Genomic DNA, 17,886 nt, shown 5'->3' on the forward strand with positions numbered 1-17,886 from the left:
AGCAAAATGGGTACTTAAATAAATATGACATTCTTAAAATAGCTTTACCCAAGTCCATGGGATCCTTTTATTTAGAGCGAACAAAATGTCACTGCATTCAGTTACCTATGAACCATACTTGATTGGTGAATGAGTCAAATTGGAGGATGAAAAGAAAAGTTGATTTTGTCTTTCTCCTTTCTGGAAGAAAGGCTGCAAACTAACCCATCAACTTTCGGTAGGGTTTTTAGGAAGTAAGTTTTTTCTGCTTCCTTAAGATGTATATGATTTGTATCTTATTTTAATTCAAGCACTATCTCAAAGTCTTGCTTTCAAATGTATGCATTAACCATGAACGTTTTAAAGTCTGGACTCACTGTGGGACAGAATAAGTTAAATAATGCCAAGAAATAAATGAAAATAATACAGAATCAAAGATTCTTATTAGCAAATTGATTGAGTATGTTTTTCTTTTTTCAGTCATTAAACTAAAATCAAAACAAATATTACATACCCTGAGTCTGTGCTGAAACCACAAAGGAGAGCATCTTTGGATCCCTCCAAGTAATAAAAATATTCTGTTCAGGAAGAAAGTCGACAATATAACATTATGGAGAGAAGCTTTAAGAATGATACAGCAGGTAAGTTAATTAATACAGACATCTCACACACATTCGGGCCTGGCTCCAGGCAACAGACATTCATTTATTGTATTCTCATATATTCTCCCTCAAACATTACTGACAACCTCTGATGGGCCAAGCAGTGACTATAATGACAAACATGATGAACAAGATAATTAGTTTTATTGCACGTTCTTTGTGTTTAGGTAAGGGTAGAGGCTGGGGATAGAGAAAGACACTTAACAAGTAAATAAGTAAATATACGAGTTATTTTCACATAGTGATAAATGTCCTAAAGAAAATAAATTAAGACAATGTGATAAAATGTGGTCAAAGTCTTCCTAGAGAGATGACATTTGAACTGGAACCTAAATGCTACAAAGAAGCCAGCCATTCAAAGACCCTGGTGAAGAGACATCTTGGCAGGGTGAAGAGCAAGAACAGAAGCCCTGAGGTAGAAATGAAGTTGGTGTGTGGAAGAAACAGCAAAATGGCCAGCCCAGCCACAGCGCGGTGAGTGGGGCAGACTGTGGCGGCAGAGGTCAGCAGGGGCCGTCAGTGAGGCTTTGCACGCCATGGAAAGGAGTCTGGTATGATAAGAAGTAACAGAAGTAGGAAGTAGAGAGATGAGACAATTTTTTTAAATGTTGCTGTGGCTGCTTTGTGGACTATGGACTGCAGGAGGGCAAGCGTGGAAGCAGGGGTTGGGTTAAGTGACGACAGTGAGGTGATGTGGCTACAGTTCAGGGAGGAGCCCTGGACACGTAGAGAAAGGGATGAAATAAAGGGGGCAGGACTGGCTGGATGGAGTGCGTGGGGGTGGTGGAAGAGAGGGGACATGAGGGTAGATCAGCTGGTCAGAGAGTACTGCCAGTTACTGACATGAGGGACACTGGGGCAAGATATGGCCTGAAGGAAAACCAGGAGCTCTGTGTTAGCTGCGTTTAGTGTGAGGTGATTATTAGGTATTAAACTCTTATTTGTGGAGTAAATGATTGGGTGGCTATGAGTCCTGAGGTCAGTGAAGGTATCAAGGATGCAGATATAGAGATGGGAGTCGTCATCAAGCCACGGGACCTGTCGAGTTGAGCCAGAGAGGAAGTGTGGCTGGGGAAGGAGAGGGTGGGAGAAAAAGAGAAGGAAAAGAGCCCCAGCTAAGCCCCAAGTTCTCCAGAAGAGGTGGAGTCAGCAAGACAACACTACAAATGAAGGACATTAATTTCCTGGAATTCCCTCACTGTTTATTCACCAGTCAATATCTACTTAGGGCTTACTAAGTTCTGGATGTTGAGGATATGGAACTGAAATAAAATGCACATTTCCCCTTTCATGGTACCCTCTGTGCCCATTTTCAGGTGTAAAAAAACTCATAATCTCTTCCTTTGTTCACTATAATGGCATATTCTTAATACAAGGGACTGATCAAAATGTGCAGAGTAATGGTATACAGGACTAAAAATTTTTTTTAAAAAATAGGGGCCCAACTTCCTAACTGGCTAAGGTCAAAAAAAATAAAGATGTGATTCTTAGGAGGCTCCTAGAGTAACAGCAGAACAGAAACTCTGACATCAGATGTGCTTAGATTTAAATATTGTTTCTACCCCTTCCTATGTAGGTGCATTATTTTACCACTTTGAGACTTAGCTACTGCATCTGTAAAATGTGGATAAGAACACCTATTCTTAGAGTAGAGTTGTTGAATGGTATTAATATGATATTGTATATAAAACACTTACCAAAGTGACCCCCACTTTCTACACAGCTGCTCAAAGAGCAGCACCTATTATTAAACATTTTCAGGTAAGACTAACTGACTTACATGTCACTGTTGGTGTTACGTAGAAGACTTAGAAGACACATTGCCATCTATCCAGTTACTGTGGCCAGAAGCCTAGAAGATATCCTCTCTAAGTCATCAACAAGTTCTATAGGTGTCATCTTGAACTCACCCTTTCCTCTTCACTTTCTGCCACCACTCCAGGTCTTCTCTTGTTTGGATGACAGAAACAACACCCTAACTGGCCTTCCTTATTCCAATCTACCAGCCAGTCTTGCCCAATCAGCTCTCCATATTGCAGACAAAGTGATCAACACCACTGCATTTAAAATAAAATCCAAACTCCTTTCCATGGGCTAAAGCATCCTTGTTAATACGACCCCTGCCTTTTTCTCTTACTTTCTCTGTTGCCATTCTGCCTCTTCTCTGCTGAAGTCTAACCCCAAATGCTGTTTTCCCACTTTTGAAACACGTAATACTCTTGTTTCAGGGCTTTTCCACAGGCTCTTTCTTCTAACTCAAGTGGGAGCCCCACATACATACTCTCACTCCCTCTGTTTTCTCTTTTCTTATTATCCTTTAGATCTCTGCTCCATTGCCACTCTGTCAGAGAGGTCTTCTCATTTAGTTGTTATCTTAGCCCCTGAGATTTATTTTCTCTGCAGAGCACTATTATAATTCGAAATATTTTTAATTTGTCTGTTTCCCTCCGTTTGCTCCGTCCTTCCTCCTAGAAGACAAGCTCTGTGGAAACAGGGGCTGAGGCTGTCATATGCATCGCTGCAGCTCCAGAAACCTGCACAATGCTTAGCTTGGGAAGCACTCAACAAACACCCACGATAAATGAATGCCTGAATAAATACTGCGGTGAGACCGGGCTTCTATGACACAGAAAATTGGTAAGAAACTAAATTCAGATTGGACACAAACATCTTTGCTGTAAAACTATATTTCAGAAGAAAATCAAAAATAATGTACAGAATTGAGGGAAAGCATGGTGGTATAAAATTTCATCATTAGCTAATCTGTCATTCACCTGTGTAAACACAATATAAAAGATATGTTGCAAAATTCAAGGGCTTTTTCTACTCCTTTCGAAAAAATTTCTTGAAGTAATTCCCAGAAGGTTAAAAACAATCATTCAGATCATGAACTCAAGAATGGGATCAAGAATCAGAATAAAAGGGCTGGGAGTGATCCTAGTTTTAAAAAACCAAGTTTAAGCATTGTAGTCTGATTCATAAATGTCAACAATTACTTATAAGATATACTACTTTTATGGCATATGAATTAAGAAATAAAATCCTTTGGAAATTGGAAATAAAACTTAAGGTCATATTAGTAAAAATCAGAAACTGAAAAAAATAAAGAAAAAAAGGAAATGAAAATACGCTAAATTCCTTATCAAATGCTGGGAGTGAAAAATGTACATTAAATATTTTACTTGAAAACCTTCAGTTTTGTTTTAAACTTCTATTTTTCTCAGTTCTTTTTTATTTATAGTCTTTTACTATATTAGCTAGTTTTTATTTGCCTTTACCTTCCCCAATGAGTAGGGAAAAAACACAGAAAGTAAAAAAAAAAATGATATACACAATTCTTTGTTATTTAGGGAGAATCCTGACCCTTACTCCCTGATCTCCTTCCATCAAAGGCACTTACATGTCCACCCCAGCTCTGGAGCTAACTATCTATAAAGGTTTACAGGTTCATGTGGGCAACATCATACAGACACTGCAGGTGTCAGACAGAAACAACAGTCTTGCTTGATCTCATTCTCACCCAAACTCATCAGCTTTGGTGAGGGAAACTGTGTTAGTGGATAATTGTTTAGGAAACTTGCAGTTTATGCTTTCTGTAAGATATTCCAAAATCTACTTGTGAATTAAGTAGACTTCAGAGACTGAGTGTACAGACCATCTTAAATGGTACCTACAGGACTAGTTCTGATGAATTAAACTTTCATGGTCATTAACTCTATGGAGGGAAGCCATTAGAAATCACTGTAAAACTCTTCATTGGTTATAATGTAAGGATAGTGCAGATAAAGCAGAGTAAACTGTTCTGCTATACAAATCTTCAGAAATACTGAGACAGACATTTTCATATGTGATAATTAATATTATCGTTATATTATGATTAACACAACTTTACAAAATTACAGTTATAATACAAGTATAAAAATATACTACTATATAATAATTTATACTATAAAATAAATAAGTATAAATTATGCAATAAAACCATAGTATATCATAAATATGTATCTTATGATAAAATCTAATGGTTAGTATCATTCGTGCATAGCTAAATTTATTTCTCTGGAGCAAATTTATTCTTTTTTATCTTACAAAAATTGAGAATTATGGAATTATTCCATGTTTTCATTACCAGAACTGCTAGAAAGTTTAGATCCAAGGAAACATATGATCCAATAAAATATAACATGATCCAAATTTACACTGTAGAAACTTTCTGTATATTTGAGTAACTTTGAAATAATTAAAATGAAAGCAACATTTCATTGCCAAAAGAGAACAATACTCTTAGCCACTTCACACTATTGACAACTACAGAGGCATTCTTACTGCTACGGTCTTCTTCGTCGAGGGAATCCAACATGCTTTCTATTGTTTCGTTATTTTCAAATGGAGTCCACACACACTTATGCTTCAGGTTGCCCATGAAGAGCTGCAGCCCAATCAGAGCAAACACGCTCAGACAGAACACAGTCAGGATCATGACATCCGAGAGCTTCTTCACTGATTGGATCAGGGCTCCCACGATGGTCTTCAGGCCTGAAGACAGGGGGGAAAAGATATTCGAAATGAAATAAAGACTCTGAATGAGAAATGAAAACAAAACACAGACTTTCCGAGAAATGCATGCATTTTATCAAATCAATGATAACCTAGTTCAAAAACAGCCTACCAGCTCAAAAGGGTGGATTTGCTCATCTATTTTGTTTCTTTGTATATTACAGCAAATGACTGAACACTGTAAAATATTTCCAAAGAACAACCAACCTGTCAAAATGAACAGTTAGCTCAAACCATGCCCACACTCACTTGTAAAAATAATTTTTTAGAAGTGCCAATTCAGTGAATGGTTGTCAAACAAACCATCTCTTTATAGAATGACACCAAAACAGAAAAGAGGCTGACTTGGAGCAGATAGTGACAACTTACTAATTTTCAGTTAAGAAATGGTTTGTTGAGGAAAGAAAAAACATAACGTCATGCAATCCCCCCATGCTGATATTCTGTAGCTTTTTTCTCAATTATATAGAAAGCAATTCAAACAAATTGAAATTTTCATTCCTGGATAAGCAAAATGGAAAATGAACTGTTAGACAGGAGGGAAAATTTCAAGTTGAGATGTGAACCAATGTCCATCTTCATCCTCTTAAACCCATGCAATTGATTAAACTCAAAGGCTGACTTTTAATAATTATTGTGAAAAACACAAGGGATCAAATTTAATTAAGATTGCATAAAAGAAAGTTTTTCTTGTCTTTCCTCCAAGACATCAAAGTCAGCCCCGGTGTTTAACCCCACTCTCACCTGGAATGACTGAAATTGTTTTCAAAGCTCGGAGAACTCTGAACGTTCTCAACGCTGAGACATTGCCCAGGTCCACAAACTCTGTCACATATCTGTAATAGGGGGGTTTATACACAAACACGGTGACAACACACACACAAACGAACAAAGAACAACTCCCAGATAGTTGGAGTTATGAGTGGCCTAATGCTTCACACCAATTACTTCTTACCTGGGATTACAGAAATAGTTTTCAAAGCTCTCAACACTCTGAAAGTTCGAAGAGCTGAAACATTGCCTAGGTTTACAAATTCTGTTAAATACCTGTAGAATTAAATCAGAGTTATTCAGAATTTAGACAGAGTCTATGATACTTACCTGTGCCTTTAGTCAAGGTATTTCCTATGTTTGGAACTTCTTATTCAAATTTATAGTTCTGCAAGTCTTTTGTTTCTATCATTACTAATTTAATTTGATTTGATTTGAGTCATTTGATGTGAGCAAAATACAATATTATGAAAATGGTTTCATACATTTAAATGCCTAAATAATTAAGCGCTTTAATTCCTAGACTTCAACATTATGTAATGTAGATATTTGATATTCCATAAAACATCAGCAGCAAACCTTGAAAACTGTATGCTAATTAAAAGAAGCCAGACACAAAAGGCCACATTTTATATGATTCCATCCATATGAAATGTCTAGAATAGGCAAATCCATACAGACCGGACATAGAGTGGTTCCCAGGGACTTAGGGGAGAAGGGAGTGGAAGTGACTGATTTCTGGGGTGATGAAAATATTCTAGCATTAGAAAGTGGTGATGATTGCACGATTTTGTGAACATACTAAAAAACATTCGATTTCATACTTTAAAAAAGTAAATTTTATGGTATGTAAATTATACTCAATAAAAAAGGAGACCCCTGAGAAGATGCAGCCTTCTTTGACTCAGTGTTTCTTATCAGCAGGTGGTGGGTGGAACTACAGCGGTTCTAGGTGACCACAAAGAGAGCCAGCCTGATTGACAAGGAGCTGGGGCAGGGTATGCAGGAACTGGAGACTAGAGGTCCTAAGACCCTCCTATATTGTCTAAATTCCTCCAATGAACATGTATTACTTTTACAATTCAAAATGAGAGAGGGAAAAGTATTGTATCCAGGTTTGAGATTTAAAACATAAGGAAATGTTTCTGACAACATACTTAGGAAAAAGTAGCAATGTGAATAAATTAAATTACACCTTAATGTGGTATTTTTCACTTGAAAATAAACTGTAGAGGCATATGTAATACATGCATAATGCATTAATGTTAGGTTTAGTATGAGGTGGCAGCCCTCATAAAAAGATTTACTTACATATTTTAATATACTTATTAGCTAATAATTCAGTTAATAAAAAGAGTACCACACTTATAATAAGGCCTGAGTTTTTCTGTGTTTCTTACAGGTTTTATCAGTTTTTGCATAAGAACCTGGAAAAAGGGTGAACCTAACTGGTATCGCATATACTATCCATTCAACTGCTGAGCATGGAGGAAGATCATCTATTTTAATGATCTCATAGACTTTTGAGTGGGAAATGCTCTTTCTGAAAAAAAATCAGTATTTTTTGATGACTAGCTTTCATACAGTATGCTTTAAATGTAACCATTATATTCAGGAAAAGTCAGGCCCCAAAGGTTTGTCCTTCCTGAATACTGTGCAGTCTGAGATTTTCATGAGTTTGGCATTTCAAAAAACTGAAAGTACTTACGCAAAAACAATGACGACAAAATCAAGCCAGTTCCACGGGTCACGAAGGAAAGTGAATTCTCCTACACAGAAGCCTCTTGCAAGGATTTTTACAAGTGATTCAAAAGTATATATTCCAGTAAAAGTGTACCTAGACACAAGAATCCATTGGGATATTAAGTGTGAAAAGAATATAGTAGCATGTGAACCTTTATAATCATTTTTCTTTTGTTCAACCAAAGGAAGGCACCTATTGGAGTGTGGCTGTTGGTTTCTGGACCCATTCTAACTATTAGAATAAACTACAGTAAAGGCCTTTCCAGAAAAATCGTAAAATGTATGTATATCAGAAACACTCCCAGAAGGTAGAGGTATTTAAAAATTACTAAGAATACAGGTATTAGATCTGCCTAGAAAATTCTTACATTGTTCTTAGCAAAAATACACCCAAGGACAAGAGATAGGTGACTTGTTTAAGAACAAGGTAGGTTATCTGATAAGGTCATTTTTCTAGAAGTATGTATTATTCTATTCTAGGCTTAACAGGTTAATATTGTAGAGAAGAAAAAAATAATTGAAAGAAAAGCAACTACATAACATGGGAAGATAAACACTATAATTTTTATAGATGCAATTACGTCCTGGTATGAAAAGGAAAGGATAGAAATGACCATGCTAAGACTATATTAAAATGTACTGATCCCGACTTACTCTACATTCTTGGTCCAATCTGGAGGGCTACTCAAGGTCATAAATATGCAGTTCGTCAGAATAGTGCACATGATTAGCATGCTGAATAAGGTAGCTCAGAATCAAGGAATATGATAAAAGACCACAGTGGGGACTTTAAATATTCGATAAAGACATGTGTTGAAATGTTAACAATTTTTCCTTAGAAAATGATCCTACATAAGTCTATTGGCTTTAAAAAAAAATCTCTTTGAACAAGCAAGTGATAGATAAAAGTAATTTATCTTAAAATGCTAAAATTGCCATTCTCCCAATCTACTCAGAGATCTACACCAAATTATATTGAAATTGACAAACTAGAGTCTTTTCAGGTATGAAAGGACTAAAATCTATATTTAAATAAAATAGCAAAAACTACATTTTAAAGAACCATTACAAGTAAGCATTTTAAAAAGGATATGAGTGTACTAAAATCTTAATTGATATTCTTCTCAGAGGATTGAAAGGAGAGAGCAGGTACAAAGCAGGTGCAGCATTGAAACGGAAGATTGCTTTCCCCTTGTTCAATACTATGAAAGTCTGAGGAGCAAAGAGAAAACAATATGAAACTGAGGATCGGAAAGTTCAGTCTGGTACATGAACATCTGCAGTTCACCCCTCCATGTGCTAGTGTCACAGTAAAGAAACACTGCCATCAGACTCCAGCAACATGGTTCCAGGGCACTGTTGCACTAAATACATCCTGTTGGCCAATGAACTCCAGGTCCACTGTCCATTTCTTCCCAGTAAAGTAAGAAGTTAGCCATTTATGAACATGTATTGTTCACAGCTTTCAAAATACAGTGTCTTCCCTTTTTCATATCCCGTCAGCACCCAAATCAGTAACAATAACTTGCAGCCATTGAAATTAGTTCAAAATACAACTTCTTTTGTTCATGACATGGCATTTTATACAAACCAAATAGAAACTATCCCTGATTTTTATCATATCACTTTGAGAATTTTAATACCTGTTGATTATTGTCATGGTTAGTAGCAACTGTTACAAAATATGAGTTCTTTCAAAAAATATTTTCATAAACCTAAGGAACATTAGAGTTGAAAGAGTCCCACTACTCAGTTTGATTTTCTGGGTCAGGAAGTCTCCCTGAGTATTCTGACAGGAAAATCGAACTGAGATAACATGAGAATCATATTACCACCTCAACTTGGTGAGACCAAGTTACCATGTACTTGAAATTTCTAAAAAAGAATTTTTTGATATTTTTAAATTTAAATTTCCAATTTTCGTTTGCATTAAAAAAATTTTTTTAGAGAAAAAAGATGTTAACAGTGGCAGAAACTGGGTAAAGAGTATATGAGGGTTCTCTGTGCTATCTTTGAAAATTGTACATCTAAAAGTATTTCAAAGTTTTAAGGGGAGAGTGTACAGCTCAGTAGTAGAGTGTGTGCTTAGCATGGACGAAGTCCTGGGTTCAATCCCCAGTACCTGTATTAAAAATAAATAAGTAAATAAATAAAAGTATTCCAAAAATTTTTTTAAACTCATTAAAAAATCTTTTTTAGGAATGTCTGGGTCTATACATACCCAGGAGAGTTAATTATAAGGTAGGAAAAATTGGTATGGCTATGAAATTCTATGTATCAGAATGAGTCTCTTTTGCAAATTCTAAAATCCTACTAGCAAATGCATACATGTCAAGGTCTGAATAAATTATTTCAAAATTGCTCACTTATTTAATAATTTATTGAACATAAAATTAGAGAATTATGGTACTTAGAGTATACAAGCTTTGGAGTTGACAGATATGATTCTAAATATCAGATCTACTATTTCACAACTTGAGAGCGCTGGTACATTGTAAATTCTTTATAAATGATGGGAGCAGCTGCTGATATTATAGGTAACATAAAAGGTACCAAGGATATGAAGATAAAAAACAATGTACCCATCCTCTTATTACTAGAGGATGACTGGTAATTTATTTTTTCTTAAAGACATAAACTTTCACTTGTAATAAAGGCACTGAATAAAACTATTCAAAAGCACATATATATTCATCACATAAAAATGAAGGCCTAATTTCTCAGAAATGACTGTAACCCCCCCTCTCATTTTCTCAGTAGAATAACCTTTACCGTAGTTGTTTCAAACTTTCTCCCATTTTCTTAATGCAGTCAACACTTTCTCAGATCTGCTGCTCTCAAGACTGACGCCCAAAAGACAATTTTCACTCTTGTAGTATGGAAAGTATTGACACCATTTAACATGTATTTCCTCAGATGTGTCTACATTTACTTCAACAAATCAGGACTCAAATTCATCCTCCTATTTTCCCCTAAGTCTCACACAGTAAAGGCTTCTCCCCACATTTCTAATGTAAATACAATCTAACCTGTAGCTTATACCTTGTCTGTTAACATCAGCAACTAGCTACATTACTCAGCCGTCTGTATTTTTCTGAGATTGAGAAACATGTTTCTCCACTTTCCAATGTGCTAATTATACCCTACGTTTGAAGAGTTTTTAATTTATTTGTTGCCTCAAGTGGCCATCTTTCCGGTGGAAATTTCATAAATTTCTCAGCATGCGTGGACTGCCACCGCTTGCTCTTTTTATCTACTATCCACCACTATCTTGCTTTCATTTCCATCACCTAACACAAACCGCTTGCAAAAAGTCACCAACCCATCCTCCTTATTCATTCTTATAGCCTTTCTGTAGCCTCAACTTCCCGGGTAATTTTATGAGATACTTTCTTCCCCCTTTTTTTTGAATAACAGGAAATTTTCTGATTTATGTCCCACGTCTCTGACCATCTCAGACTCTTCGTACTCTCCAACACCCTAAATGAAGTGGCTCTCTAAACCCATTATTGGTTGAGTGATTTCATATAATCCCATGGATTCAGCTGTCACCTCCAAGGCAAAAGCATTCTGGACATATCCCCAGGTCTCATTTCTCAAACTGACCATTATTTTCTTCCCACCAGTATGCATTTTTATGTCATCTCCAAAAAGGCAGAACACTATACTGAACACTATTAAATTAAGAAAATCAGACTAGAATGCCAGTGACAGAACCAGCTTTGAAGAAAAATGAGAAAAAAAATACACCTTTTGAAATATCCTACATAGGTATTTAACTAAACATTTCTGTCATGATGTGGTTTTTCACTGACTTCCACTTAGTCTCAATTTACGGTGTCTTTCTCTACATAAGAGGCAAACACAGAGCGAACCATTGTAGGCACAATAAACTCACTTTCTTGTCTGCGTAGTAGGGGTCCAGGTCCTCCAGGGGCTCCGACACCATGCCCGGAGGGATGTCCCCGTAGATGAAGGGCAGCTGTTTGCCGGCTTCCAAGTCACTGCTTGGCTTTGGACCTTCTTCATCGTCGTCTTTCTTTTCTTCTTTGGGTTCCTTTGTTTTTCCTTCAGCAATACGTTGTTCAATGAGGGCAAGAGATTGTTTTGTGAAGTAGACAAAGCTCTGAGGTCCTGGGGGAGGCAACATTGCCATCTTTTCATCCTGTATATTTTCTTTCCCCCTTCAGCTCCTTACATGAGGCCTAAGTAGAAACAAAGCCTTAAGTGCTTGCCAGCCAGGGATGGCACTTTCATAACAATAATAATAAAACAGATTTTAGTTTCAACTACAGGAGTTAATGTGTTCACAGAATTATCATCATGTTGAGTGAACACTTATTAAACAACTATTATGCACACAATTTATTTTCCATGCTCTCTAACCATCCTTATTTAAAAATTGGAATTTAACACATCACAGCTTATAAAGTAAAACAGTGACAACTTATTGAAAACTAGTTTAAAATTCTCTTTGCTTTTCACGTGTATTCATTTTTAGTGCAATTCAATTCCACTTTCCTTGTTTAAGAATCTTTATGACTGTGCTTCCCACAGAACCTCTCCCTGGTTCTCCTCTCGCCTCTCTGGTCACCTGATCCTCTTCTGTCTTACACCTCATGACGTACTCACACCCTCTGCTTCCCTCTCAGGGAAACTCATTTCTGTAAAGTGAGGTGGTGGAAGATTGTTTTACTCTATTTTATACATTCAGATTTTCTTACAATAAATAGATATTCCTTTTCAAGCCACAAAAAATATATTTCTATTATGTATTAAAAACAATTTAGGAAAATGTTTTGGGAAGAAGAAAGAAGAGAAAAGAAATTTGGGGAATATTTGGGATAGATTCAATTTGAAAAGTAGGAAAAAAACCACTACAATATGCATTCAAATTATGACTCCCCTAATTAACTGACATGTGTATGTGAAACGTTGCAAACTACAGGAAAGAAAAATACAACATAAAAAAATCTGAGTTTCTACAAATTATTATTTTGGAATGTTCTAAATAAAAGAGCATGAAAAATAATGGTTCTTATTTTAAAATTAACAGACTCATTATTTCAATGAGTCAAGGTAACTTCATAACTCCTCCATTAGGAAATAAAAAGTGAGTCTTTCTGCATTAGGATTGCCTGAGAGTTAGGACACACCAACTTCCAGAATGTCAACCCACTGTGAACAGCTTGAAAGGCTGTATATTAAGTGATATCATCATACACACAGGGAGGGTGAACTAAGAGAAGCCATGGTCTTGTCTTTTCTTTTCCAATGCTACATATAAAAATTAAGCAAATCACAATAGTGACAACACAGGTTATATGGATTCAGAAAAAAGGGTTGGGAGAAGCTGAAACTAATTATTCTTTTCCAGGTTTCTCCTATTCACATGTCCAACAAAATTAACTTCAATTATGTTTAGGGCAAAATGAATGACTTTTCACCCCAGTGATTTGGACACTGTAAAAATAGCCCTTACCAGAAATTTAGGTATTTTTTAAAGGTGGAAAACCAATTAAAAGACAGTAGAAAAATTATCATTTTGCAATTGTGAATTTATATAAAAATTTATAAAGCAAATTTAGCTTTTTGAAAAATGCTCCTTTTATGATATCACACAATCCAGTCTGGTTTTTGCCATGGTATGCTATCATCACATTTATTGTTCAACCTACTAACCCATCTTCATTTTAAATGTTTTTAGCAAATACTTAACCTGTGCACGTTACTATATTAGATCTTCAGACCTGTGAGGGGAAGTAGAAAACGAAGTTTTTGTCTTTAAGGAACTTCCATTCAAAAAAGAAAAAACAATCATACCAAATCACATAGCAAAAGACAAACCCGGTTTCACTGTAGTAAAGGAGAATACAATCAGCTTAAATAACTCACATTTTTTTTTACACACTGATGTAGAAACAGAGATAGAGATGTAGGCAGGTGTCAGGAAAGAGAGTATCACAGGTATAAGAAAGTGGTGAGTTCCTCTGATTTAAGTACAAAGTTTTAAACATTTCAGATATGAATTTTAGAATTCCTTTAGCAATCTCTACAATGGTGGAGAATAAAAAGCCTCTTACAAGTAATAGATATATAGCAACATTTCATGGGAGAGAATGTGTTGAAAGCCAGGCAAATGGCATATTTGCAGATAAGATCACATTCCTACATATGGATTCAGAGTAAACCGAAGTGTATACCTATGAGAAAGAAGAACAAACATCAGCCTACTCTGCTGGACACAGGCAGCGAATAGTATTGCTTTTAAACAGAATTTACTATGTGTGTGCTGGTTTGTCTTGGGTTTAAAGTATTGTACTAAGATTATTTACTACATGATTTCTATAAATTCAACACTAGTCAAAAGAGACATATATTTTGATGCAAACTAAAGTTGAGATAATTTGTTTTAAAGAATGTAGTGAAAGATGTGGTACATAATAGAATACTACTCAGCCATGAAAAAGAATGAAGTAATGCCATTTGCAGCAACATAGGTGGACCTAGAGATTACCATACTAAGTGAAGTAAGTCAGAAAGAGAAAAACAAATACCATATGGTATCACTTATATGTGGAATCTAAAAAAATGACACAAGTGAAATTACTTACAAAACAGAAACAGACTCACAGACATAGAAAACAAACTTATGACTATCAGGTGGGAAAGAGAGGGGTGGAGGGATAAACTGGGAGTTTGGGATTTGCAGATACTAACTACTATATATAAAACAGATAAACAGCAATGTCCTACTGTATACCATAGGGAACTATATTCAATACTTTGTACTAGCCTATAATGAAAAAGAGTAAGAGAAGGATATATTTATTATATATATAGTATAACAGAATCACTATGCTGTACACCAGAAATTCACACACTGCATACCAACTATACTTAAAAAAAAATCCCCATAAAAACCTGCACATCAATGTTCACAGCCTCATTATTCATAACAGCCAAAAAGTGAAAACAACCCAAATGTCCATCAACTGATAAATGGATAAACAAAATGTGCTATAGCCATACAATGGAGTATTACTTGACAATTAAAAGAAAGAAAGTACAGATACATCTTACAACATGGATGACGCCTGAAAACCTTGTGAAAGACTGACCCAAAAGATCACATCTTATATGATTCCATTTGTCTGACATGTCCAGAATAGGTATACCCCCAGAGACAAAAAGTAGATTATTGTTGCCAGAGGCTGGGGGCAGTAATGAGGAGTGATTGCGAATGGTTATGGGGTTACTGGTTAATGAGAATGGAGTTTCTTTGGGGGGGGTAATTAAAATGCTCTAAAATTAGATAATGTTAATGGTTGCACAACTCTGTGAATATACTAAAAACCACTAAATGCACATTTTAAAAGGGTGTCATTTTTATGGTATGTAAGTTATACCTCAATAAAACTATTATAAAAACATGCTAAAAAACTGAGACATGTGAAAATTGTCCTGAGATGAGAAAAGAAATTTAGTAAAATGAAAAACAAGCTCACATACTCAACACCAATCACTGTATTAGTCCCTCCAGGTTCAGTATAAACATGGGATTGCTTTTGGTCTAAGATTAATTCAGGAGAAGCTCAGGTTTAGTTCTAGCCCTTAAAGGGCATACAGATTAGAAAACCATGGTCACAAACCAGATGACCTGATTCCAGAAGTTAGTCGCCTTTTGGTAACTGCACGACATCAATCTGAGAAACAAGGCAGTGAGTGCAGTTGCCACCTGGGCTTAGGAGAGTCCTCAACACATTTGGAAATTACAAAGGTGAGGAAGGGTCACTTACTTCAATTGACTTTCTGTGTACACATGCCTGGTCTCTTGAGAAATCCTACCTAACAGCCAATCTTCCTTTTTAACTGGGGTGAACAGGCATCTCCCCTTGAGAGTAGTGGTGATGGAAGTCGAGCCCTACCTCTTACTGTGGAAATCCCAGGAGAACTAGCCTTTCTTGCTGCTCATTAGTATGGCGAGGCCACATCTCCTAAACTTATCCAAATAGATTAACTTTCCCTTTACTCTGACCCTGGAATGAGTGAAGCCAAGATGAAGGAAGGTCTGCTTGGAATTCCTTTGTGCAACCATGGGAGAGTCCAACTGTGGCAGAACCGTCCAGCAGTCCTGGCCAGGTGAGTCTGCCAAACCACCTCCAGCCCTCCCTTTGTTCTGCTCATTTCTCCAACCAGCTCTTCCAGCTTCCCAAAGCCCTCCAGTGACTGCGCGAGGACTCAGGACCTTCCAATAAATCTCTCTTTGGCTTGAGAGAGCCAACATTTATTTCTCCTGCTTTCAACCAATATTCTTGTTTAATAAGGGAAAATTACTTCTGACTCACTGTGTGGAAACTAGGTTAGGACAAGAACAAGCTAATTTTAGACAGGGCAGTTTTGCTAAGTGATTAAAATATTTCAAAATCAAATTTTCTTTTAAAATTACATTGTTAATACATTTCAAAATAAAATCACAGTTTTTCATCCTCAGGAAAGTCTGGAACATATAGGAATATTGTGATTATGAGAAATATAAAGATTAATAATAAAATGATTAAAATAATAATCATAAGAATGCTCTATTATTTGATCTTGGCCTAAACCAGTGGTTCTCTCAACAGGGCAGTTCTCCCCTACCCACCTCTCAGGTTGCCAGAGTTATTAGCAAATAAAAAATTACAACATTCAGTGAAATTTAAATTATTTCTAATTGCCTATGTACCTTTTGAGATAAATGAAACACATACACAGAGCATATTTATTCTAAAAACGCATTCACTGTTTATCTGAAATAAATTATCAGTATCTAAATTATACACATCTTTCCTGAAAATGTCCTTGAAGATTTGGCTTTCATTAACAGCTTCTTGTTTTGCAGAATTTTCTTCTAAAATTCCTTGCAGTTAAGAGTCTATGTTCCATTTACATTGTAACAGATCTGCCTTAGTGGTCAAATCAACTTAATTCTTTTGTTCACTGAACATTCACTAATGAGAAAACATGCTCAACGTTAGCCTTACATGCTGGGATACTGAACACTCACTGACATAACGTTAGCACCTCTGAGCCTTACTTGCTATTTCTTTGAAGCACATAATACAATCTTTCATGACACAACTTGCTTTTGTATTTTTTAGGATTAAGTTGTAGTTCTTGATCTACGGCTTTTTAAAATGCTGTTCACTGATAAGTAAGAGCATTGTCGTGAATTTTATTTTCTCTTCTTTGTGCAAGATTCCAGTTATTCCCTTCTGGAAGAGTATTTAGCAATATTCATAAACAAGAGTCAAATTCTTCAAGAGATAAAATCCATTTATAAATAAAATGACAACTGTTGTAACAACTATCCACTTCAAGATGGATTTTCTCCCCTGCTTGTTCCTAAGTAATCTTGTCCCTTTTAAAAACAGCCTTGGCATTTGAGAAATAACATTTTCATTTTTTTTCTTTACTGCATTCAACAAGTTCTTTTAAGCAACAGAGTACTTCAATAATACTCTCTACTCTTTCAAACAGTATAATCCTATGTCTAAAGAGATATTAAAAAACATGAACAGGAAATAAGCAGACTTCACTCACTTGATGGGTTATTTAAAAACTCAGCAAGAATCTGTGAGGCCTTTTCAGAATTAAAGCATGACTTCAGTGCTTCAAAGAGCTGAGGATTCTCTCCACTGCATTTGTTAGAGAGCCACTAACTCTTAGAATGCAAGAGAACTGAAGAATAATGAATGCAAACAAAATTACAAAAACCCTTTCATCGTTCAGTTTGAACAGAATTCTAAAATAAGAAACAATTTCATGACAATTACTTTACTGTCGACATAAAGGACACAAGATGTTCATCAAATACAATATGGCAGAAGAGCCAACACCATCCGGAGACTCATGTTTTGCTTCAACTTTGAATAAACAATGCACCTTTAGGCAAACATCCGCCAAATTATACTTGCATTATCTCCACCAGAAGAAGTATGGTTTTCATCATGATTAACTCCTAATTCAATAAAAGGGAGGAGAGCTTGTTTTCTGATAGAAAGGAAGAGTCTAGGGAGGCTGCCAATCAATCACCCTACAGGAATGCCTTTCATAATAAAGAATTACACGGCCCAAAATGTCAGTCTTGCTGAGTTGAGAAACCTGGGCTTAGACCACAATTTCATCTGCAAGC

At 36.0% G+C, this 17,886-nt stretch overlaps 1 protein-coding gene across 1 annotated transcript in view; it reads right to left on the minus strand.

Moving 5' to 3' along the window:
- The window catches only part of SCN9A (sodium voltage-gated channel alpha subunit 9), a 121,693-nt gene that overhangs the window by 64,468 nt on the left and 39,339 nt on the right, over positions 1–17,886 (minus strand). The window contains exons 2-8 of the mRNA XM_072961101.1: positions 11,611–11,917; positions 8,806–8,924; positions 8,367–8,456; positions 7,678–7,806; positions 6,154–6,245; positions 4,968–5,177; positions 494–557 (exon numbers count right to left, since the gene is read on the minus strand). Of these exons, the coding sequence (XP_072817202.1) occupies positions 494–557; positions 4,968–5,177; positions 6,154–6,245; positions 7,678–7,806; positions 8,367–8,456; positions 8,806–8,924; positions 11,611–11,868 (962 nt within the window). The 5' untranslated portion in view covers positions 11,869–11,917. The remainder of the gene's footprint in view (positions 1–493; positions 558–4,967; positions 5,178–6,153; positions 6,246–7,677; positions 7,807–8,366; positions 8,457–8,805; positions 8,925–11,610; positions 11,918–17,886) is intronic.

This window comes from Vicugna pacos, chromosome 5 (assembly GCF_048564905.1).
Source record: "Vicugna pacos chromosome 5, VicPac4, whole genome shotgun sequence".
Lineage (NCBI taxonomy): Eukaryota > Metazoa > Chordata > Mammalia > Artiodactyla > Camelidae > Vicugna > Vicugna pacos.